This window comes from Pyrus communis, chromosome 11 (assembly GCF_963583255.1).
Source record: "Pyrus communis chromosome 11, drPyrComm1.1, whole genome shotgun sequence".
Lineage (NCBI taxonomy): Eukaryota > Viridiplantae > Streptophyta > Magnoliopsida > Rosales > Rosaceae > Pyrus > Pyrus communis.
The window spans coordinates 9214681-9238658 of NC_084813.1; the positions used below are offsets into that span (position 1 = coordinate 9214681).

At 39.0% G+C, this 23978-nt stretch overlaps 2 protein-coding genes across 2 annotated transcripts; one reads left to right on the plus strand and one right to left on the minus strand.

Moving 5' to 3' along the window:
• Positions 1-13673: 13673 nt before the first annotated feature.
• On the plus strand, positions 13674-20323 carry LOC137708086 (homeobox-leucine zipper protein ATHB-15-like). The gene is made up of 18 exons (XM_068447076.1): positions 13674-14669; positions 14847-15006; positions 15382-15482; positions 15616-15706; positions 16081-16176; positions 16263-16376; positions 16462-16545; positions 16697-16852; positions 16961-17035; positions 17168-17274; positions 17362-17554; positions 17740-17925; positions 18112-18192; positions 18622-18756; positions 18865-19190; positions 19438-19543; positions 19669-19818; positions 20012-20323. The coding sequence occupies exons 1-18, from the start codon at positions 14461-14463 to the stop codon at positions 20156-20158; spliced, it is 2517 nt and encodes an 838-aa protein (XP_068303177.1). The 5' UTR covers positions 13674-14460; the 3' UTR covers positions 20159-20323.
• A 1983-nt stretch (positions 20324-22306) lies between these two features.
• Positions 22307-22885, minus strand: LOC137708975 (uncharacterized). The gene has a single exon (XM_068448127.1). The coding sequence runs from the start codon at positions 22883-22885 to the stop codon at positions 22307-22309; it is 579 nt and encodes a 192-aa protein (XP_068304228.1).
• Positions 22886-23978: the final 1093 nt, after the last annotated feature.

Here is a 23978-nt window from a genome sequence, read left to right on the forward strand (position 1 = left end):
TTTCATGGTTATTATATGAATGTTATAATTAATATTTGATGTTATATTACACATGCGACGATGATGGAGAAGAGGCAGTTTGTTCTTTAGGAGTTCACCTCCCAACTTCCTCCTGATACTCCACTCGAGTCTGTGGATCCCCCACAAGATGCGGGGTTTCATATCGTTATGGAAACCTTGGATCAGACTCTCGGGCAAAGGCCGATGACATATTGTAGGGGGATGGGGAATGCCCGACAGCGGGAACCTAAAGTCCCTTCATCATCGTGGTCAAAGAGTTAGGTGACAACTTTGACAATAGAGGTGGGCGACCTTTGGACTGAGCTCGCCTTATATAGGAGCCAAATGTCACAGATTGTATAGGTTCTCAGTTAGTCCGGCACCTGGATCTTCGTCCCCTGTCGACCTCCGAGCCCCTCCAACCCAAGCAAGGCCACACCTCTGCCCATTCAACCTCTACCCCTTCGACGTCTCAACCTCTCGAGACCTTCCAGCCGCCTCTGCATGACGACCACATAGATTATGCTACATTATTTTCTTAGTTTTTACTTCCTTACTTTTTAAATATTTTTCTTGTACATAGTACATATATTTATATTAATTTAAATATATTATTTTTCTCTTCATTACATTTTTTAATTACAATTTAATTTTATTACCACAAAAAAAAAAGCAATTTATTTTTATTACATAATAAAAAAAACATAATGTAAAATTAATTTAAAAAAAATATTTTTTTTATTTTTGTGCAACAAAAACCTTCGTCTCACAAAACTCAGGTGACAAGCCAGGTTTCGTCGCGCAATAATAAATTGTTGTCATGCAATGTTTAGAGAGGCGAATAATAGTCGTCCCACGCATGTATCCTGGTACTTTATGCAAAAACATTTGTTCCTAAAAATTTTGTGCAACGAAGGCTAAATCATCGCACCGTGTTAATGCGACCAATTCGCGCAAAGTCTTTCTTCACGATCTTTGCGCGACGAAGTTTCTGTCACGCTGAAGTTTGTGAGACGAAAGTACACTTTGCACGACCAACTTTTGTTCATCGCGAAAAATAGTAAAACGTAGTAGTGAGTTATTCAACATTACTATTGTTTCAACATTGTGAAACAAGAACTTTCTAGGATACTATTGTGGATGCAAATTTCCGTCTTCTTCTTCTTGGACAAAATTGCACCTACAAAACAAATAACACATTAGGTCAAGGCCAAGAGCCTCAAGTGCCCATGATGAATGAGGGGCTTTGGCCGAAGAACCTCTCATGCCAAAGTTAGAATTTTGAGGGAAAAATATTTGAAGAATTTAGAAAATTTTGCAAGAGAGTTAGAATTGAGTTATGGAGAAAATGAGGTAGTATTTATAGGGGTATGGCCGGCCCCTTTGGGAGGAAAGGGACCAGCCACTTGGATGGTTTTTTGGGTGTGATTCATAATTTGTTAGCTAATTAATAAATTAATTGAGTAATAAATCAATTAATTGGCTAATTAATATAATTTGAAAGGAATGATTTGGGGGTTACCTTGTGGAGAAGATTTGATGAGAATGATGAAATAGGATTTGAATAATTACCTATTTTGAGCATTTTTAACCTTGATTGAGTCATGATTGTCCATTGCTTGTGCGTAGAAGTTCTGGTATTCCTCGAGGGTAATTTTGTCTTTTTCACCCTAGAATCCATGTGTCGCCTCCATATTCTTTTCGATTATCATTTGCTCCACAAATGCCGCCGCACCTGTTGGGTTGCTTGCAGGAAAAGGCAGCAAGTGTAGAGATTTTCTTGCTTTAGGAAATATAGGATTGTTTCCTATTTTGATGTAGATTCCTTCTTTAATTGGAAATTAGATCCTTTTAGGAAAGGGAAATAAATCACTTCTAAAGTCTATTTAAGTCTACCTTAAGTAAATGATTAAATCAACTTTAGAGAGCAATTTATTCTACCCTATAAGAGAGAGAAAACTAGAGGATATTTGTTCCCTCTCCCCTAGCAATCTTCTACAATTGCTCATGCAAAAGACAGTTTTTTGTTGCTTTCTTCGTCTTCTCCGCGCCGTATCGGGGTAAGAAAAATTTAATTTTCCTTGTCTTCTTCTTAGATAGTGCTGTCGTGGGGCAGCCAACAGGGTGGTGCGGCACATCGGCTGGCAGGGGCCAAAAGTCGGCTCGTCATGGGCCGATGAGGTGTTGTGGCAAAGACCACTGCTTGGGCTGCTCACCTAGGCCAGAGCCAAGGGCAGCTTGTGCGACTGGGGCAGAGGATTGAGGTGCTGGGGCACAATGCTAAGTGAGCCACATGGCTCATGTCCTTTGGGCTCTTGGACCTAATGCGAGCCAGACAAGCAATTGAGAAAAATGAGGAGGTCACGAGCTTTATAGGTTGCTAGAATGCTGGGCATGTAGGCCTTCTGCCTACTGGTCTGAGAGAAAAAACGAGGGAAAAGCCAGTATGGGTTGAGCTCCCCTACTGAGTACTATCAATTGCGTTAGCTGCTTAGTCCTTTTGGCCGGGAGAAAGGTGGGTTGCTCTTGAAAGATGAGGTAAAAAGGATCAAGGTGGATGCATTGGCTTGTCTGATCGATGTCATAGAGCATATTATGAATGAAGGTAGAAAGTAGAGATCTTCCCCGCCTGCTCAAGAGATGTCGACTGAGAAAAAATTGAAAATTTCCTCTGTTGCTCATGAGGGTCCACCTGCTGTCAAGAGACCTGTGATTGACATGACTTATAGTAATGGGAAGAAAAATGAGGCTGTTAGATCTGAGCATGTGGCATCTACCATGTCGAGAATGGCTAGTATGATTGCTGATGGGATTGCTCAGCGTAGAGGTCATGTCATGCCCAGTGCCAAAGTCTGTACCAAGACGTCCCTTGGGAGCTAAGTTTGGTTTACCTTTGAAGAAGCCTGCTATTATGAAAAGCGATAAAGTGAACTCTGCTGCTAAAGTGGCGCCAAGGCCCACTTCCTTTGCTACTGAGACTGATTCACTTGTTGGGAAGGAGGAAACTGTTCGCATGGGCAGCTGTGAGAAATCCACTAAGCCTACTTTTGGGGAAGCTCCTGAGATCTATGTGCTTTTGAAACCAGGTCTGCTTCAAGACATGGACGTTTATGCCAAGTTTGTCGATGGCGTTATAGGGGTTGTTTGCCCAAGTTCCTTTGCAAAGCATATGACCGAGTATAGGAAGGCTGCCCTACTTGCCATGATGCAGAAGACAACTATTCTGGTAGCCAAGTCTATGCTCCTTGAAAAAAAAAATACCAAGGCTGCCAAGGATATGGCAAAGGCTGTGGTATCCGAAGCTTATTATTCTACTAAAAAGAACAAGAGGTTGGAATTTGAGCTCGTCGCTTTAAAGGGGTCTACTACCTCTGCCCTCACTTCTCTGCAGCTTGAGACAGCTCACCAAGAGATCGTCGACTTGAAGACTAGGCTTGATGTGATCCAAGTTAAGTATGAAAGTGCAGAAAATGAGATTGGATGTTACATACCTGAGATTTAAGATCTTGAGCGTGCCATTTCTGAGTTTCATTCAACTACTTATGCAAAGAATGAAGATTTGATTACTGCTTATAGCCAAGTGATCGACTTCAAGAAGGTCGTTGATAGGCTTGAACCCTAAGTGTTAGAACTCCAAGGTACGCTGAAGATCAACGAAAGTTTAAATAAATAAGTGGATGAGCTGCAGCGCGTCTGTGTTGGTTTGCTCGAGTAAAACGAGTAGCTAAAGGGTGAGAAGGCTGGGCTCATGTTTTCGCTTGTTCAGAGTTATGCCGATTTCTACAAGCTGGGTTATGTATATCATCTTTTTGGTAAACTGTCTGACTTCGAGTTTGCTAGGAAAGACTTCGAAACCTTATCTATTTCTCCGGGAGACATGCTTGCCTTTACTTTTGAAGTTTCCATTGGTGAAGTAGTCAAAGAAGTTGGTGCCCAGGTTAGGGCAGCTGGGGATGAAGCATTGGATGGTGCCGCTACTGAGCAGCAACTTTCTTTGTAGTTTTTAGGATTTTCTCTGTTTTCCTTATTGTTTTTGCTTTGCTTGAACTGCTTCAGTCTTTACTAGTCGTTTATCAATTTTGCTAGAAAATTTAATAAACTTGCTTTCTTCGCTTTTCTCCATCTTTGCTTCTTTTGTTCATGCCCTAACCTTTAGACTTTATAGACTAGTGGCAGGCGTGCTACTTGTCTATAAGTAGACGGGCCGCGTAGCCTATGTAGCCGTATGTGTTAGTGTTGAACTTTGCAAAGTTGTTAGCCATAGGGTCGGCAACCGGACACCTTACTTACCAAGTCCGTGTAACCACTAGGCTGTTGACCTTGGCTTTCTCTAATTTCGTAGGCTGCGTAACAAGTATCACAACACTTTAGGACTTGGTGTAGGTCATTCCACACTTGGCAAATGTGAAGCTTATCGACTACGTAGCATGTCAGCAGTGGATAAAGCTTCGTATATGCACGCTAGCGTGTTTAACCTTTCATAAGAATGTGCGGTTATATAAGTCTAGTATGGCTTTATTGCTCAAATGGCAAGCCTTAAGCAGTCTTCCAAAAACCGTAGGCTACCTTAGTGCATCCAGTGGCAGCTTTAGGGTTCCAGGGTAGCCGTCTATAGGGAGTATTGCGTAATGTGCCTCTTCTATCTCAGAGGCCTGGTTCCCCACGGATTAGGTCAAGAGACCCAAAATCCTTTAGTTAGCTAAGCCTTGAAAAAGACCATTATGGCTACTTCTAGGAATCTCAGCGCAAGCCATTGTGCACTTAGTTATACCAAGGCAGCCCGACTCATCCACGTCTCGATATTCGGAGTGTAAGTTTATCCTCCCGTCTTGGAGAGCAGGCCCATGTGGGTAGGGAAATTGGTTTACCCTCTTGCACTAGAGAGCAATTATACGTTTAAGCTTCTTGTATGTCAGTGTTTAGTGAACTTGTCCAACGAATAAGCACGTGTGTATCCATTAGGTGACCAACACTCGTAGCACGAGACCATGCTAACCTTTATGTGATGTAGGTCAGCCTTTTTGGATAGTCAATGTCTAGTTGACTTTCCAAATGGCTAGGAACTTTATTTAAGGACTAAGTGACTATAGAGTACAAGTCTCTTTGCTATAACCTCGTTTAGGACATTGCTTCCATACCTTAAAATCCTATAGACTCAAACTTTATTTAAGGACTAAGTGACTATAGAGTACGAGTCTCTTTGCTATAACCTCGTTTAGGACATTGCTTCCATACCATAAAATCCTATAGACTCATTCACAATATATTTCTTTAATGTAAAGCCAAAATCTTGAATGAATAAATCTTGCCCATTTATTTATTAATTAATTAATATGGGGTTGGTTACCCAATATTACGAAATTGGCTTTTAGGGCACAACTCTAATAGGAAGACCCGCACCTAACCAACATGCATGAATGATAAGTTCACAAAGACTAAACCTTACAAGCCAGACTCAACATCGTCAAGACGCATAAGATAAATAATGTACCATCACCTGAAGTCCCTGAAAAGACAAACAACAAAAACAAGTGACTATGAATTCCTTTAAACCAGCAAACACCGTCACCTAATAATCTTGCAATCATTGTTAAAAAAATCATGCTGTGAGTACCTCTAGCAAACGTCAAGTTTCATCTTCATAGTTTTTTCCCTAACGCACCAACCACATAACCACTACCTCATATTTTAACAAGAATTGTCGCTCTAAGATCAATTGTTAAACAATAAGTCTTAACCGCTACAAAAGGCTATTCACATTAGAAGGAGTGAGCAATTACTACAAAAAAACATGAAGATGAAGAGAAGAAATAGATCAAGAAAGATAACTGCCAACCTCACTACTGACCTTAGTCTTTGGATTTAATGTTGGTGTCAATAAGTTTTTCCTTTGATTTTCTTTCTATGGAATAGGGTTTTTTTTTTTTCTCTTGTGACAAACAAATCATACTTAAAGGATTATTTCAATCGTGTGATGGAAAAAAAAAGTAGTGAGAATCAGTAAACTTTTTGGTTTTGTTTGTTAGAGATGATTGACTTTAAATAAAGAAATGGCTGACAACTTCCTTATTTTGTTTAAGTTGAAGGTTGCTCATGAAGAAAAGTTGTCCCTTTTAACTCTACCATTTTAAGGGAATTAGAAGTGATATCTTTTTGTTCATGAGTAACCATAAACTCAGACAAAATAATAAAGTTGTCATCTATTTCTTTTTTAAAATGCTACAATATAGTGAATAATCATGCTAAATTCTCCCTAACAAGTAACAAATGAGGCCTTTGAGAGTTGCAATTCACTCATTAAAAAAGTAATCACACATTCTTCTTATCGTAAAAGTAAATGTATACATGATCACTTCTTTAGAGATGAATACATCTCGTCAGTACTATTTTGTTCTTACAAGTAATGCTAAAAACACAATTCTCTACTTACCCAATAATTATATATAACAATAAAAATGTAAAATATCAGTATCCATCCCTCCACCCCTAACCACCTTCACCAAATTGTTATGAATCTTATGATGTGAGATTGTATTATATTAACCAACCTCTAGCATTCTCTGTGTTTGGACTATTTAAAGGGGATTTTCTTGAGTGGTCCAGAGCATTCATATTTTGAATGTTTTAACTGTTAGATTTTTGTTTAATAATATAAAAATCAAGATCCAATGGTTAAAACATTTAAAGTATCATTACTCCGGAGCACTCAGTGGCATCATCCTACTATTTTTTGTGAGTAATTCTAATCCTAACCTGAACCCTTCTTGGAAGAGTTACCCAAGATAAGGCATGCTAACCCTTTACGTTAATTTTGTTTGTCATCACTAGCCTTCACTCTACTAGACTGAACTAAGGGTTAGTGTAGTCCCGCATTTGCTACCTATATGGACTAACTTGAATAAGATTACTAGTGACTTGCCTCGACTAAAGACCTCGCTAGACGATCTTAGCTCAAGCCCTCAAAAAGCATAGGACTGCTAATGTCACAACCTGATCTCAAGATATGTCCAGTATCGACATGTGATGTCAAAAAGTACTTGTGTATCCGTTTATCTATCATGCCTCACTTCTGAGGCATGACCAAAATAAACCAATGGTTTAATAACGCAATAACCATTTCTGTTATTTGATGGTTGCATCTAACCTCTGTGTTAGATTGCCTATGTACCCTAAGATGGGATAAAGCCATTTATAGTTCACCCTTTTTCAAACTTTGAAATTTCTCAAGGCATTAGCTGACAAGAAACATAGAATTCCCAACAACTCCCAACATGCGTGATACACTCACACATTATTTCATCATTCACATACATCACAATGTTTTCCATCAACAAAGCCACAATCAACAACATATGACATTTCTATGAGCCCACACTAGACAACATTAATCTTTAACTACATTGATCAATCAATCAAATAAAAAAATCATTCAAAACCATACTTTATAAAACATAAATAAAATAGCTGGAAATCCCGAAGTAATCACACAGGCAACCATTGTTCTTTCCAAATCGGTTCACAAAGATTCTCAAATCTTTTGTTCACAATCATGCTGAAAACTAGGGACAAGAGCGTCACAGTTCGACTAATGCCTGTAATTCCTATGTTTCCATATTCGATTTACTCAAAATAACCGTAAAGATTTCTAGGGATCTAATTCTAGACTAACTCAATAGAATCGAATGAAGAGAGGAATCTAAATAAAGTAGGGTACCAGACCACTCAATGAAATTGACACAGGAAGGGATTTCGGACCACTCAAAACAATTCGCACAAAACACAATTTCGGACCACTTAATGAAATCGAATAAGGAGGGGGATCCAAACTACTCAATGAAATCCAACGAAGATAAGGTTCTGGACCACTTAATGGAACCAAATAGGGAAAATGATTCTAAACCACTCAACGCAATTTATCTTTAGAATGCGTTTGGTCCCAATGCGGATTAACCAAGCACCACTATACGTAACCATCCGATAGTGTGGTCGCCCAATGTGGATTAACCAGGCATAACCACTTATAGATATAATGCGACCAGGTAGGCAATGACCCCTCACTGCGGATTAACTAGGCGAAGGCCACCCCTAAAATGCGTATAGTCCTACAATGTCGATTAAAGCAGGACCATATGTAAGCATCAAGTAATGTGGATCCCCAATACGGATACCAAGTGAGACCACCTATGAAAGTAATGTAACTAGGTAAATAGTGACCCCTTAATGCGAAATAACAGGTAGAGTCATCCTTATAGTGCGTATGGTCACAAAAGTTAACCATTGGTTAACGTGGTTAACTGTAGGATCAACAACCCTACGTACTCTAATTCAAAAGATCCGCATATTAGATTTCAATCCTTAAATTCTTAAGGCCCTTTAATAATATGCACAACAACATACTATAATTTTGTGACGATCCAACAGTCAAATCTTCATTTATTACAAAGGCCACATGGTAAACCTTTATGAAAATAGGGTTAAACAGTCAAATCTCATCAAATGAATGTCAAAACCACATTCAGAATATAGAAATTAGCCTAAGTAGACAAAGTGGGTCATCAACTCCACACGTTGCCGCCACGCGGTAGCTGACGATCTCGACTCAATGGTTTTTTTAGACCGACATCATTATGGCTCAAATTATACCAGATTATAAATCATGAAGAGGCGAGTAAGATTTATACATGTGTCGGAATGTGAAGATGGCCATAGGATGGTGAAATTCGTTAAGAAAGTCTAGAATGGCTAGAACTTTTGTGATGAGATGTTAAATGGTAATGCTGATGAACGGAATCTCAAACAGTAACGGTGTAATCATCGGTCATCAGAATTTTGAACTTTCAAGCCTTTGATCCGTCACGTACTACGATTAACCGAGGTTCACCTCAAGTGATTCTTAGTCTAGAGGTTGAGATGAGTCACGCCCAAGAGGTGGCGTTGACTTAAACGACTAGAAAACGTCGAACTTGGCGTTGAAAAAGTTGAAAGTAACTGGGTCTCATCGTTTAGTCGGTTCACCGGGTTGGGTCCTTTATCCGAGTTAACATTCCAAAAATATTCGGTTCCCCCAGTGGATTAGGTTGGGTTGCTATATATAGAAAGCGGGAGATTACTGTTTTGCTCCTACCTTTAGAAGCTCGTAATTCATCCGTTTCACGAGTGGTTTTTGCCTACGCCCTCGTAGGATCGAGCTCAATCTAGAATACTAAAAGTAACCCCGAAAGGTCTATTGATTTTTTTTAATGACTAATTACAAAAAATCAAACTTTATAACTAAGTAATCAAAACTCCAAGTTAAAGGAAAATAATATTAATTTCTCAAAAACGAAATACAATTTATTGAAGAGTTGAATCCGTGGATGGGATTTCACAGCTAAGACCTTCGCTTCATCTACTTTGTATGCTTTTCTCTTTCTCCCTTGCTCTATCTCTTTGCATCAACAACCTCACCTACCGCCTAAATCTCAAAATCCGTTTACTACCCACTCATAAGTTCGCTCAATCTGAGGCTTAGATTGATGTAGGCACCACCCCACGCCTATTCTCCGATAATTTTAGCCTTAACATAGGGTATGGCTTAGAGGAATTTGTTGCATATAATGCTACTGTGAATTGCCTCAAGAATTGCAGAAAATCTTCTAGAGTTCTTGTCACTGGCGGCGATTATCACAAGGTCAAATTTCTAGGCCATTGGAAAATTAGGCATGTGGTACAATTAAGCTTCCCATGTGAGGTCAATATTAATGTTGCTGCACATTTTCCAAAAACTAGGCATGTAATACATTTAGGGTGCGTTTGTTTGGCTTCCTTAACTCTCACTGGATTAGACTGAACTATAGTGTAGTGTTTGTTAGATACTGGGACTATGTCTAATGAGACTAAAGGGGACTCATGTGGACTAATGAGTTCTCTAGAAGTTCTTAGCGAGAGCCTTCGAAAAAGAGGGGACTAGCTAAGACTGTCTTCCTTCTCTGCTATCTTCCGCCTCTTCCTCCTCCAACAAGACCCATATAACTGCACCACCTCCGACCGTCGTGGGCATAGATCGCCATCAATGGTCTCCATTCAAACCCGAATCATGGGATCTTTGTGAACCCAGTAGTGGGTGAGGAACATGACGGCTATTGAAACCCAAATCACGGAATCCTTGTGAACCCAGTGGTGGGTAAGGAATACGACGACCATGAAGGAATATTGGAGGCCAAGAACGCCGGCGCCCACGGTGGCGACAAAGACGAAAAAGGTCTTGGATTGGGTTGATAGCAGCTTAAGGTTGTCGACATTGAAGATGTGGTAAGCAGCCTTAGACGCCAAATTGTGGAATTGGTTTTGATTTGATCTCAAATTGTGGAATTTAAAATTGTCGGGAGTTGATTTTGATCTGATATGCAATATTGTTCTAATATGCAATTGTAGGAAGCTGGTTTTGATTTAATCTCAAAGTGTGGAATTGGATTTCAAAGAAGAGGAAGAGTTTTCAAAAAAAAAAAAAGGAAAAAAAAATTGAGAGAATTAAGAATAAAATATTAATAAAGATACAAATAAATTAATATAATATTATTAGAATTTATCAATTATCTTGCTTTTTATTCCGACATTGCACCAAACACTTCCATAAGTTAGTCCAGCTTAGTCTATTCTAGAGCAATCCAACTTAATCTTTAAAGCTAATCTAGTCCGAGATAGTCCGATGCTATAAACATGCCCTTAAGTTATGGTGGTTGATAGCAAAGAGAAAGCAAAATTGGAGGTGGGCTCCAAAGATCTTGTAGGTTTGAACGAGACAAAAGGTTTAAACGAGGATGAGCTTTTGTGGAAGGCGAGGAGAGGGGTTGTCGCTAACTGATGTGTTGACAAGAGCAATTTTAGACAGTGTGAAGAAGAGAAAGTAAGGGAAAAGAAGCGAAAGGAAAGGAAAGGGAATGTAGAGAAAGGGAAGAGAGAGTGAGTCAAGACAAAAAAAATATGAATTAATATCAATGCGTGTTAATAAAATGAATTAAAAAATAATAAAAAATATTTGAATTTTAAAAATAATTTAGGCTGTGACTTAATTCGATATTACATTTAACGCTTCATTATTTTTATAATATTTAATTTATGCCACACTAATGCAGCTAAATTCTCGAAACTAATTCAGTTCAAAATAGTTCGCAACGTTATTGTCCCTACAAACACATCACATCACGACTCCACCCACCATCCCATCACCATTTGCTTTTTCCATCTCAAATGTCACATGTCTTATCAGCAATGGGAGTATAATGTGCCAGCATTCTCTGCATTTTACTGCATACGAATGCAAATACCAACGAGATATTATTATATATAAATATAAATATTACCATGATGTAGTAGGATGTATTCCATAGCATAGTGATATGATGACGTAGCCTCCTAATAAATAAATTAATACAAAATGAAGCTGAAAAAATAAACAGAAAATTAGAAAAAAAAAATATTTTTTAAAATATTGGTGTGTGTCTGGTGTGCAAGTAATAATATTTTTTCTTTTTTGGTATTAGCTTTGAAATCGAGACGCATGCAAAAAGCTAATGATGGTGTCCTCTGCTGCCTCGCCATGCCTTTTTAGTATTTCAAAAGCTTTTCCCTTTTTTTGTTTACTTTTTATTTTTATTCTCCTTCTCTGATGCGCGCATTATCTCTCACTCTGCAGAGACTGCACATCTTCCTCTAATATTTCCTTTGACCAAATTGCCATCATGAATGATACTAACTAACTCTCTTTAATAGAAAGATCCTAAAAAATCTTCCTGACCTTTGATTCAAATTGTATCTTAAAAAAAAATTCATTTAGTGTTATTTAGTATTACGATTTAATAATATTTTTTTAATTGTAAATAAGAGATTTTAAGTTTGATTATTGCTAAAAAGTAAATTTGAACCACATTATTGCTAGCCCATTGTGATGTTTAACCTACTATACATTCTTAATGTAGATACTATCGTTTGTTAAAAAAATAAAAAAATCACTCAATTTGATTCATATATACAATAACACAATAATTTATTGACATTCCAATAAGGCATTTTACAATTTTTTATATTTAAAAAAATTACACGTATAAAAAATGTAAAATGATTTTTTAAAATGTCAATGACATCTTTCTACTTGCGTGAGATTTTTATAATTTTATTTGGTATTTCTAAGTCCTATTTTATTGACACAAGTCATAATTAAGTTCATAACAGGTGAAACTAATAATTCTTAGTGTCACATCCCGGTCCGGGCGGGACCATTTTCCGAGCCCGCTCCACTACCGTAGCACAATATTGTCCGCTTTGGGCCCCGACCACGCCCTCACGGTTTTGTTTCTGGGAACTCACACGAGAACTTCCCAGTGGGTCACCCATCATGGGATTGCTCTTGCGCGCTACTCGCTTAACTTCGAAGTTCCCATGGAACCCAAAGCCATTGAGCTCCCAAAAGGCCTCGTGCTAGATAGGGATGAGAATATACATTTAAGGATCACTCCCCTAGGCGATGTGGGATGTCACATTCCACCCCCCTTAGGGGCCCGACGTCCTCGTCGGCACACATGCGACCAGGGTTAGGCTCTGATACCAAATTGTCACATCCCGGCTCGGGCAGGACCACTTCCCGGGCCCGCTCCACTACCGTAGCACAATATTGTCCGCTTTGGGCCCTGACCACGCCCTCACGGTTTTGTTTCTGGGAACTCACACGAGAACTTCCTAGTGGGTCACCCATCATGGGATTGCTCTCGCGCGCTACTCGCTTAACTTCGGAGTTCCCATGGAACCCAAAGCCAGTGAGCTCCCAAAAGGCCTCGTGCTAGGTAGGGATGGGAATATACATTTAAGGATCACTCCCCTGGGCGATGTGGGATGTCACACTTAGCTCATTTTTGTTAGATAATCTGGTAAATGAGATTGTACCAAGTTTAATACTTTCAATTTTTGGTGCATTAGAGATGACTCTATAATTCTAATATTTCTAAAGGTTCTCTAATGGAGGGATTTTTGTTTTTTTTTTTTTGGAATTTCTAAATCCTATTTCTTGACATGACCTCAATTTTAATTTTTGGGATTTGGTAATAGAGATTGTAAATTCAAATGACATCACATTATCAAAAAGAAAAAAAATAATGATAATAACTGATGCTGCTTAATCTTTGTTTGTTACGAAGAATTCTCTGCATGCAACAGTTTTTTTTTTCCAGCAAAGTTCACATGACTAACGTGTAAAGAAATAGTTAAAAGAACATTATATACATCTGTAGTTTACATGAGTCACATATAATGACATTTAAATAAATCGAGGAACTAATAGATTTTGCTTTCAAATTTTAAGTTACTGTAAAAACAAGAAAAGCAAATCAAAACCAAAACGAAAAACACAGAATACATTTGATCACAATTACTGATCACGTATAATTAGACGAGAAACATGGTATACGTTTGTTGTTGGCAAGAACTCAGTGTATACGGGTTGCATCCAGTTGACCCACTTTGATCTTAGTTTTTACTGTTGTGGTTGGTTGGTCTGAAAATTCAAAGGCATTGAAGACAAGTAATCACGCGAATTGAGTTCAAGGCCATTTTGGTCATTCAAGAAGCGTGAAAGAAAAACGAAAAAGATATTCAAAGGTAAAATTTTTTTTTAGCTCCATTTTCCTACACAGTGGAGCGAGCAAGGAACACTCTCTCTCCTCTCTCCTCTCTCCTCATCTGAGCCGAAAGTGACGAGCCAATGAAAACCAACAATATCATCATCAGCAGCAACAAAACTGTATGAATCCGAAAGCAAAAACAAGAAAAGCAAACCAAAACCAAAACGAGAAACAAAGCAAAACATACCGCTAGTGGTTTACCTTTTGTTCTTCTTCTTACTCCAGCTCCAAACCCTCCAACTTTCAGCTTCCAAAACCCAAATCCCGCGCACGCAAACCATGCTGCTTCAACCCTTTAAGTCCTAGAAAATGTCTCGTGGGTTAGACATGGAAGCCATCGAGATCGGCGACACGGTGACGTTTCCTCTGGTTCTCAGGCCGTAGAACAGAGATCGGTCTACCCAGCTGGGTGTACGAGGAGTCGTTCCACTCACTGATTCCACTCGCTCAGTAACTCGTGTTTATCATCTCAAAACGTTTATTGGGTAGTGGTCGTTTGGGGAGCAGATCGGTTGTGGTTTCTGATCTCGAAAGATTTGTACAGCTTCTTTGTGTTTGGTGCTAACTCGGTTCCAGTTGAGGGTAGTGCTGTCCCTTGTCGGTTAATCTCCATCCTCTATCCTCGAAAAGTTTAATTTATTTCTAAATAATTAGCTATCAAAGTCTGCAAGTTTGCACATTTGGGTGCAGACCCAGTTGTCGTTTTGGTCTGTTTTGGAGCTCTGAGGGTTTGAAAAGTGGTTTGGTTTTCTGGGTTTGGTGTAATTTTCTGTGGGTTGGAAGTGATTTCTGAGCTGAGAATTTGGAAATGGCTATGTCCTGCAAGGATGGTAATAAACATGCATTGGATAATGGCAAGTATGTGAGGTACACACCTGAGCAGGTTGAAGCCCTCGAGAGGCTGTATCATGATTGCCCCAAACCCAGTTCGATTCGTCGCCAACAGCTTATTCGGGAGTGCCCGATTCTCTCCCACATCGAGCCAAAACAGATTAAGGTCTGGTTCCAGAACAGAAGGTAAACAAAAATTGGATCTTGAATAAATTATGGATTTATTTGGTTGCATGGGGTTTGGTTTCCTTATTTGTGCTAAGTTAGTTGTTCAAAAATCTTAATTACATTGCATTTACTTTGTTTTCTGAGGAAGGAAGTTAATGTTAGTGGGGTTGTCTGTTTGTGGTTTGGTTTTTACAGATGTAGGGAGAAGCAGAGGAAAGAGGCTTCGCGCCTCCAAGCTGTCAACAGGAAGCTCACTGCTATGAATAAGCTACTAATGGAAGAAAATGATAGGTTGCAGAAGCAGGTGTCTCACTTGGTGTATGAAAATGGTTACTTCCGTCAGCATACCCAGGGGGTGAGAATTCATTAACCATTCGAGACCCCTTTCGTTGTTGATTAGTAGTGGACGGGCGGCTGGTCCGTCTCTCTGAAATTTTAACATTCTCGTTTGGCATCTTAGAATAGCTAAAATCATTAACCATTCAAAACCCAAGATTGAAATTTTCCCTTTTAAGATCAATTAGTGAGCAACGTGAGATACCGTTAGGCCATTTGGTTGGCCGGACTCCTTACGCCTAAGTTCGAATGCACCTCCGTGTAAATTAGAGTAGTTTAGAATAAGGCATTGCAAACAAAAATGTCCTGAATTATAATTGTTTTTTTTTGTCGTAATTTCTGAATTTATGGGGTAATGTAATTGACATGTGAAGTTTGTTTATTTTTGTTACAGACAACGCTTGCAACCAAAGACACAAGTTGTGAATCGGTGGTGACGAGTGGCCAACACCATTTGACACCTCAGCATCCGCCAAGGGATGCAAGTCCTGCAGGGTTAGTAACTTAGTAGTAGTGGGATGTAGTTGTTAAGACCTTTTCAGTTTATCGGGCTTTGTGACAGGAGCTTTTGTTGTTGTGTGTGTTTTGTGGCTTATGGCTTCGTGCTTTGTTTGCTTGTGTTCGCTAGACTTTTGTCCATTGCAGAAGAAACTTTAGCAGAGTTTCTTTCAAAGGCTACTGGAACTGCTGTTGAGTGGGTCCAAATGCCTGGAATGAAGGTATTTCTCTCGCTATATTTTTTTTTTTGAAGTATTCATATATGTATTTGATTAAGTGAGGAAGAAATGCCTGAACAATGTGATGGTGGAATTATAGTTCTAAACATTGACTTTTCAATGATATGAAATTATATCAGAAATAAAAATCCTTACGTTCCGAGATGTAGTTGAATTGTTATAATTATGGAAAAGTACATTTCGATTATTGGTGTTCGTTACACTCTTGCCATTTAGTTAGCATGACTTCAATTTTTATTTGTATGGTTCTCATGAAATACATTAGGCTGCACTTTTTATTTTGCTTATTCTGTTGTAAGGGGAATTTAGGCCTTTTTAATATGTTTCTTCCTTGCTAACTCTTCTGGATATCTCAGCCTGGTCCGGATTCCATTGGAATCGTTGCTATTTCTCATGGTTGCACTGGAGTGGCAGCACGTGCCTGCGGCCTGGTGGGTCTAGACCCTACCAGGGTAAGTTAACATGACTTTTCTGTCTGTTTTCTCCTCCTTTGAATTTAAGAGAATGTATGATTGACTATTGACTATATTATGTTTAGGTTGCGGAGATCCTCAAAGATCTACCTTTGTGGTTGCGTGATTGCCGTGCTGTAGATGTTTTAAATGTATTGCCTACAGCAAACGGTGGAACCATTGAGCTGCTCTACATGCAGGTAGGTTCTACTTGTATTGTAAGTTAGAGCATTCTTTTACCACCTTATTTTTTATTTTATTAATTTTTTAAATTATCTGATGTAGCTCTATGCGCCGACAACTTTGGCGCCTGCCTGTGATTTCTGGCTGTTGCGCTATACTTCTATTTTAGAGGATGGCAGCCTTGTGGTATGTTGTCACAAAGTTGTGAATTTTGATTCATATCGCCAAATAACTTTCATGTTGATCAAGCAATTCGTGGCACACAAGTAAATACATATGGCATACATCTTCACTCACTACTTTAACTGAAGTTGTTCTCGTTGTGTACAATGCTCAGATTTGTATGAGATCTCTGAAAAACACTCAGAATGGTCCAACCATGCCTCCAGTGCAGCATTTTGTTAGAGCAGAAATGCTGCCTAGTGGATACCTTATACGACCCTGTGAAGGGGGAGGTTCAATCATACATATCGTTGACCATATGGATTTGGAGGTTAATAAGTTATTCGTGAAGCGTAATGAGATAATCGTCTTCAATTTAGTTTTGTTCTGATACATCCATTACAATAATTGTAACTCTTATATGTGTTTCATCAACCAGCCTTGTAGCGTGCCTGAAGTCCTGCGCCCATTGTATGAATCATCAGCTGTCCTTGCTCAAAAGATGACAATGGCGGTAAGACCATATGGTGGTAGATATTTGGACATTGTTTGTAGCGTTCAAAACTAACGAGATGTATATCACAAGCATGCTATGAGGGCAAAGGGGAGATAGAGTTTTTAATTAGTCCTTCTAACGTACGTTCAGGCTTTACGTCAGCTGAGGCAGATAGCGCACGAGGTTTCCCAATCTAATGTCACAGGTTGGGGAAGACGCCCTGCAGCTCTACGAGCATTAAGCCAAAGGCTTAGCAGGTTGGTATATAATGGTGGTTTCAATATATATTTGTCAGTCAGAGAAGGGTTATTTGTTACTTGGAAGCTAATGGAATTTTCTTCCAGGGGTTTTAATGAGGCACTTAATGGATTTACTGATGAGGGGTGGTCATTGATGGGAAATGATGGCATGGATGATGTTACTATCCTTATAAACTCGTCTCCTGACAAGTTAATGGGCTTAAACCTGTCCTTTGGTAATGGATTTCCATCTGTCATTAATTCCGTCTTATGTGCTAAAGCATCGATGCTGTTACAGGTTAGGTTGCTTCCCATCTTTCATTTCAATCAACTGGAGATTAGCAATAAAACATTAAGATATGCGTGCATGTTATTTTTGTTATTTGTATACATGGTGACCTTTCAAATGGACAATGACGAAAATTTTCATGTTGAGCTCGTCTTCTTAAACCTTCCTGGTTTGTTGTCTACTATTTCTCCCAGAATGTACCCCCTGCTATACTTCTTCGGTTCCTGCGCGAGCACAGATCAGAATGGGCAGACAACAATATTGATGCTTACTCAGCTGCAGCTGTTAAAGTCGGGCCTTGTAGCTTAGCTGGGTCTCGAGTTGGAAGTTTCGGAGGTCAAGTTATACTTCCCCTGGCCCACACTCTTGAGCATGAAGAGGTAAGCAAGTTGACATCTAGGACCTTACTGCATTTAAAAAGTCTTGTTTTACAATGGTTTATAATCACACCCCCCACCCCCCCCCCCCCCCCCCCCCCCAAAAAAAAAATATATATATATATATATAGAACTCTATATTGTTCTCTAATTGTTTAATGCGTTTCTGTATTTTTTTGCGCTTATTAGTTCTTGGAAGTCATTAAATTGGAAGGTGTTGGCCATTCTCCTGAAGATGCAATGATGCCGAGAGAAATGTTTCTTTTGCAAGTAAGTGTCAGTATTCTAATTGTGTTAATGATGTTATTTATTCATAGCTTAACTTGGACTGTCAAAACCTAATAACAGACTAATTCTTAACCTGATAATTTCTTTCTTGCAAATAATAGGCATAACATGCTTTTAGCTAGTTTTTACCGCTTTGTGCACATTGGGAGTGCACGATATTATGTTCCTTTAGGATTTTTTTCTTTACGTGTATTTTTAATGTCAAGCATGTTTGGTGCCTATCAAAGTATCCTGTGAATCGGTGATAAAGTATGTAGGGAAAGAAAGACGAGAGAACAGAAAACTTGGACAAGTGATATGGATGAGAAGTGGTTGCATGCAGTTTCATTTTTCTTTTTTCTTTTTTCTTTTTTTTTTTTTTTTTGGCTAATCAATTGGTTCTCTTGCTTAATTTCCATTTTATTTTAATAGCTGTGCAGTGGAATGGATGAGAATGCCGTGGGTTCCTGTGCTGAACTCATTTTCGCTCCCATTGATGCTTCTTTTGCTGATGATGCACCTCTTCTCCCGTCTGGTTTTCGCATCATTCCTCTTGATTATGGGAAGGTTAGCCTCAAAACTAAATCCCATTCCCAAGTGATGCTATCTGTCAGAATTTATACTGCACTACGTCTTATATGGAAATGTTCATTAGTGCTCTGAAAAATGTTTCAGGAATCCACCAGTCCAAATCGCACCTTGGACCTTGCTTCTGCTCTTGAAATTGGGCCAACTGGAAATAAAGGATCTAGTGAATATTCTGCAAATGCGGGTTGTGTAAGATCTGTGATGACTATAGCATTTGAATTTGCTTGTGAGAGCCACATGCAAGAGCATGTAGCATCCATGGCCCGACAATATGTTCGCAGCATTATATCATCAGTTCAGAGGGTGGCATTAGCTCTCTCTCCTTCACATTTGAATTCACAGGCTGGTCTTCGGTCACCACTTGGTACTCCTGAAGCGCAAACACTTGCTCGTTGGATCTGTAACAGTTACAGGTTTTATATCTCTCTCTCTCTCTCTCTCTCTCTCTCTCTCTCTCTTCCCCCTTCCTTTTATTTGGACTGAAATATATGATGCACTGTGCAACAATAAAAAATGGTTTTTTCGGCACACACCCGCAACATGTTATATATTCTTTCTTCTGTTGCAATGAACGTTACAAGTTGGAATAAGAAACTTTGATCTGTGAAACCATGCATGATCATATAGGTGGCTTAGCTTGTAATACTATTGATATTGCAGGTGCTATTTGGGTGTGGAGCTGCTCAAATCTGGCAATGAAAGAAGTGAATCCATCCTCAAATCCTTGTGGCATCACTCGGATGCAATTATGTGCTGCTCTCTGAAGGTGAGCATATTACCCAACCTTGAAAAATCAACCAATACAACACTTAATGAAGGTGTATCATTCTTTGAGTTCTTATCTTGCCTACTTATTCTAAGCAAATATGCTATGGAACTCCCCTTTTGCAGGCATTGCCAGTTTTCACCTTTGCAAACCAGGCAGGGCTCGACATGCTGGAGACCACCTTGGTTGCGCTCCAAGACATAACTTTGGAAAAGATATTTGATGACCATGGACGAAAGACTCTATGCTCGGAATTCCCCCAAATAATGCAACAGGTGTAGTAGAACATCTCTGAATCATATACTTTTCTTTCATGTCATTTTTAACTAACGTGCTATGGTGCTAAAGACGAGCTATGGTTCAACATCCCAATCGGTTGTTTGAATCCATATAAAGAACGAATTGCTAAAACACGATATTCATAGAGTTATAAGCTTTTGTAGTGATTTCATTGTGCTACTTTTGTAGGGTTTCACATGTCTTCCAGGTGGCATCTGTCTTTCCAGCATGGGGCGACCGGTGTCATATGAGAGAGCGGTGGCTTGGAAGGTGCTGAACGAAGAGGAGACGGCTCACTGCATGTGTTTCTTGTTTGTAAACTGGTCTTTCGTCTGATATCGGGACCAGGTCACAAAGACTAGAAGACATAATATGATAGGCTTGAGTAGAGGAAACTTTGAACCCTTAATGTTTGAACTATCTCCTGTCCTTTTGATGTGATAAAATGCTGTATGGATGTTATGACTTAAGTTTTCTTAGATTCTTGTTGCGTACTCTGTAGCTGCTTTGGATCTGTTCAATTTTCTTTCCAGTTTTTATTTTTTTTCGGGTGGTTTTGGAATTTAGGCATGTTAATGCAATCCTCCCCAAGAAAAAGAGGATTGCATGCTAATGTTATCCGACTATGTTGTTTGGAACAAACGAAATTATTTATACTGGGAGTGGTGGGTTTAATCTCATAATGGGCTAGTAATAATGTGGTTTGAATTTTCTTCAAAATCTGTCCACAAACAGTTTCTGCATCTTTTTCTGCACTTTTTGTGGCTGTCCTCGTCAATTTTTTCTTTGTCGCGATTGTTGCATCTCTTTCCAGATCTCAACGTTCTTATTGCACAACAATTTTTTTTCTTTTCTTAACGGGTCATAACAGGTCGAGTCACTTTACCTGTTGGGTAAAGTAACCTGACTTGTTAAGGACCCGTTAAGATAACGGGTGTGACACTACACGACCCGTTAAGATAACAGGTGTGACACGAAAACGACACGAATACGACATACACGACCCGTTTGCCAGGCCTAGTTATTGGGGGTCTTGCTAAGACCTCTTAGCGAAGTGTTTTGTCCATATAGTCCCCTTTAGTCTCATTAATGTTAATCCCAGAACGGAACAAATATGGTATTAGACTAACAACTAGTTTAGTCCAGTCCAGTCCTATTTAGTAACGGCAAACAAATGCCCCTTTAGGTTTTATTTTAGAGGGTTTGGTTCTATTTCCTCCCCTCTTTTTCTTGTATTTTATTTTTCAAGAGGGGTAAGGTTATGTCCACCTCTTTTTCTTATATTTTATTTTTCAAGAAGAGTAAGGTTTATGTCCCTCTTCCCTCTTCTTATCATTTACTTGGTTTTTTTGCTTTAAAAGGGGTAAGGTTTAGGGTTTAGGTTTAACGTAAGGTTTATGTCCCCCTAACTAAGCTTAATTTTTTTAAATTCATATCAATAAAATTTTCTCGTACCGAAGTTAAAAAAAAAAACATCTAGAACCTTTTCAGAAAAGGGCAATATTTATTAATTTATGCTGTTGGAGAAAAAAAAAATATATATATATATATATAAACAAACTAGAAATTTAAAAAAATGTTATTTTGGTATACTACCCACACCTTTCCCCTCCACCGTTCCACCAATAAACTCTATTGCCAGCAATCTGCGCATGGACCATTTACAAGAAACCAAATTTTCAAATGAACCTAATTTCGCTGCACTATGATTGAAAGTATTAATAGCTATTTGTGATACTTTCTTCAGTGTTCTTCCACCCCATTGATAAGAGAAAACATAAACCAAAAATATTATCTAGAAGAATATAACACCCGATTATTATTGAAACTGCGGATACATATTTAAATTACATGGGTTCCGATACATATAGCTAGACTGAAAATTAGATAAAGAGACTTGAGGTTGGATTCAAATCGAGGATCGATATCGTAGTAGCTCTTCACAGAAACTAACAATTAACCCTTCTTATTTATACAGAAATAGCAAATAATTAGCAAATAATTAAGCACACTGCAGATAAGCTTAGCGAACTAAAGAAAAAGGAAAATCAAACCCTAGGGGAGAAGGGCAGTGATGGAGCATTTAGTACTAATAAACCCCAAAAACCCCATAGGTAAGCATAAGTACATGCATGGCTTTGAAGTAGGAAACTAAATACCACCGAAAGAAAACCCAAGAGGGTGACTGAAAGAAGGAGAGGGTTAAGAAGACAATCCAGTAGACACTGAAGATGCGCCAAGGATAGCTAGGAGGGTTTGGACTAACCCAAAACACCAAGAAGGAAAAAGGTCGGTCCATTAGCCAGGTAACCGGTACATGTTGTGAGTCAAGATGATTAGAAGAGAAACCCTAAGAGGGATTGAGAAGGTTAATTTGGAGGGAAGCTATACCAGTTAATGATTAGCATATAAAAAGGGGAGAGCAGGTTGACAAATACGAAACCATGTCCCCTAGATCATGATCAGATATTATATGCCTAGCCTTCAAGCCATGGAGAGATCGTTCATCCCCCTCGTAATCGCCGGAATGCAGCTTGAACTCCGAGCAATCTTCCCCTTTGGCCCTCCTTTGTCTTTCGGACTAATCGACTTAGCCCTCATGCCCGTCCCGTCTGACTTACTCTTCTTCAACATCTCCCTCATAGCCTCAGCTTGAAACAAAACCGGATACGCCCTACTATAGTTGTTAAACTTAACACATGCACTTATATGTGAATTCAAAGCCTCTTCTTTATTTCCTCCATTTTTCTCCACCTCTTCTTTCACTGCCTCAGAACACAACCCGCATATCCACTTCCCCAAGAACTTGTCTCTCACTCGGTCTATGTACTCGGGCGTGCACTCTTCACTCATGCCACAGCATTCACACTTTGCATCTTCCACCTCCGATATCGGCGGAAGGGATTTCAGATCCTGATCAAAGTTGGCTTCTTTGCTGAGCTCGTAAGAGATGTCGGACATTGTTCTTTTAAGGCTATCTGCTGAGGATGAAAGCCTTGGTGGCTTAGACTTGGAGATGTTGTTGGCCCTAGAGCCAGAAATAAACTCTCCAGGGGGTGCCATGTTTGAAAATTTTGGAGAATACAAAAAACCCCTAACGTAGGACTTAAGCTAATTGGATTGAGTGGCAATGGGAAGCAAGAGTTAGTTAACTTGGCCAAATAACTCTGAAGATTGTCACATGGTAGTAGAAGGAGGTCTATAGTAGTCTATTTGTAGTAGTCTGTTTGGCCCTGCAGCCAGTATTTATTTGAATGGATATTGTTCAATCATTTGTCACTTATCAACGGAAGGGGTGAATAGTTTCGTGACCGTGCTAGATTTTCAACAAAGTTTAGAAAGAAAAGGAAATATGTTTTACTTTTTTAGGTTTGAAATAAATGCTAGCTGAAACTTGCTACAGAACTTTTCATGGAGTTTTTTTTTCCCCCTCTATTGGTCATGTGGTGGAGGATGTTTTAGCTTCATGAAAAGGTCGCACATTTATTTTTCCTTTGAAGGATATAATATGAGAGGCTGTGGCACATTCTATACCCCATGACTATATGTTTGGTTATTAAACATTTACTAAGTGGGAATGCCATACATTAATATTTTGCGTTGTTGTAGAGAAATTATATGAATTCACATTCAAACAGTCTTTATTGACAAAATTAAAGTTAAGTATCTCAAATTTTGAACACATTTACTGTATATCAAAGTAATAGTAGCGGAAAGTATAAAAACTTGAAGCTGATTGACTTGATATGCTTTATATGTAAAACTAGAGCAAAACACCAATGGACTGGTTCGAAACAAGCGCCAAATGGACATGAACGTGAAATCTTTTACAATAGTATAGCTAGCCTAACAAACTGTATAGATTTTGAAAATAACTTTTTTGTTTTATCTTCGCTAAGGCGAATTCACCCGCTTTCCCGCTGTTGCAGAAAAGGAGGATGCTCTAACTGAGAATTCAAGGAAGACTTGTTCCAATGCCCATTTCTTGCAAATGATGTGATTATAGAAGCACTCTCTCCTTTTTTGGCTATTTATTTGATGGACATGTGCCCTATTGGAGCCGCGGTCTTACTTCTTAGTCAGATTTTGATAAAAAATGATGAGCGTTTCCCTGAATCGTCTATAGTAAGGAGCTATGAGGCCCTTCCCTTGATAT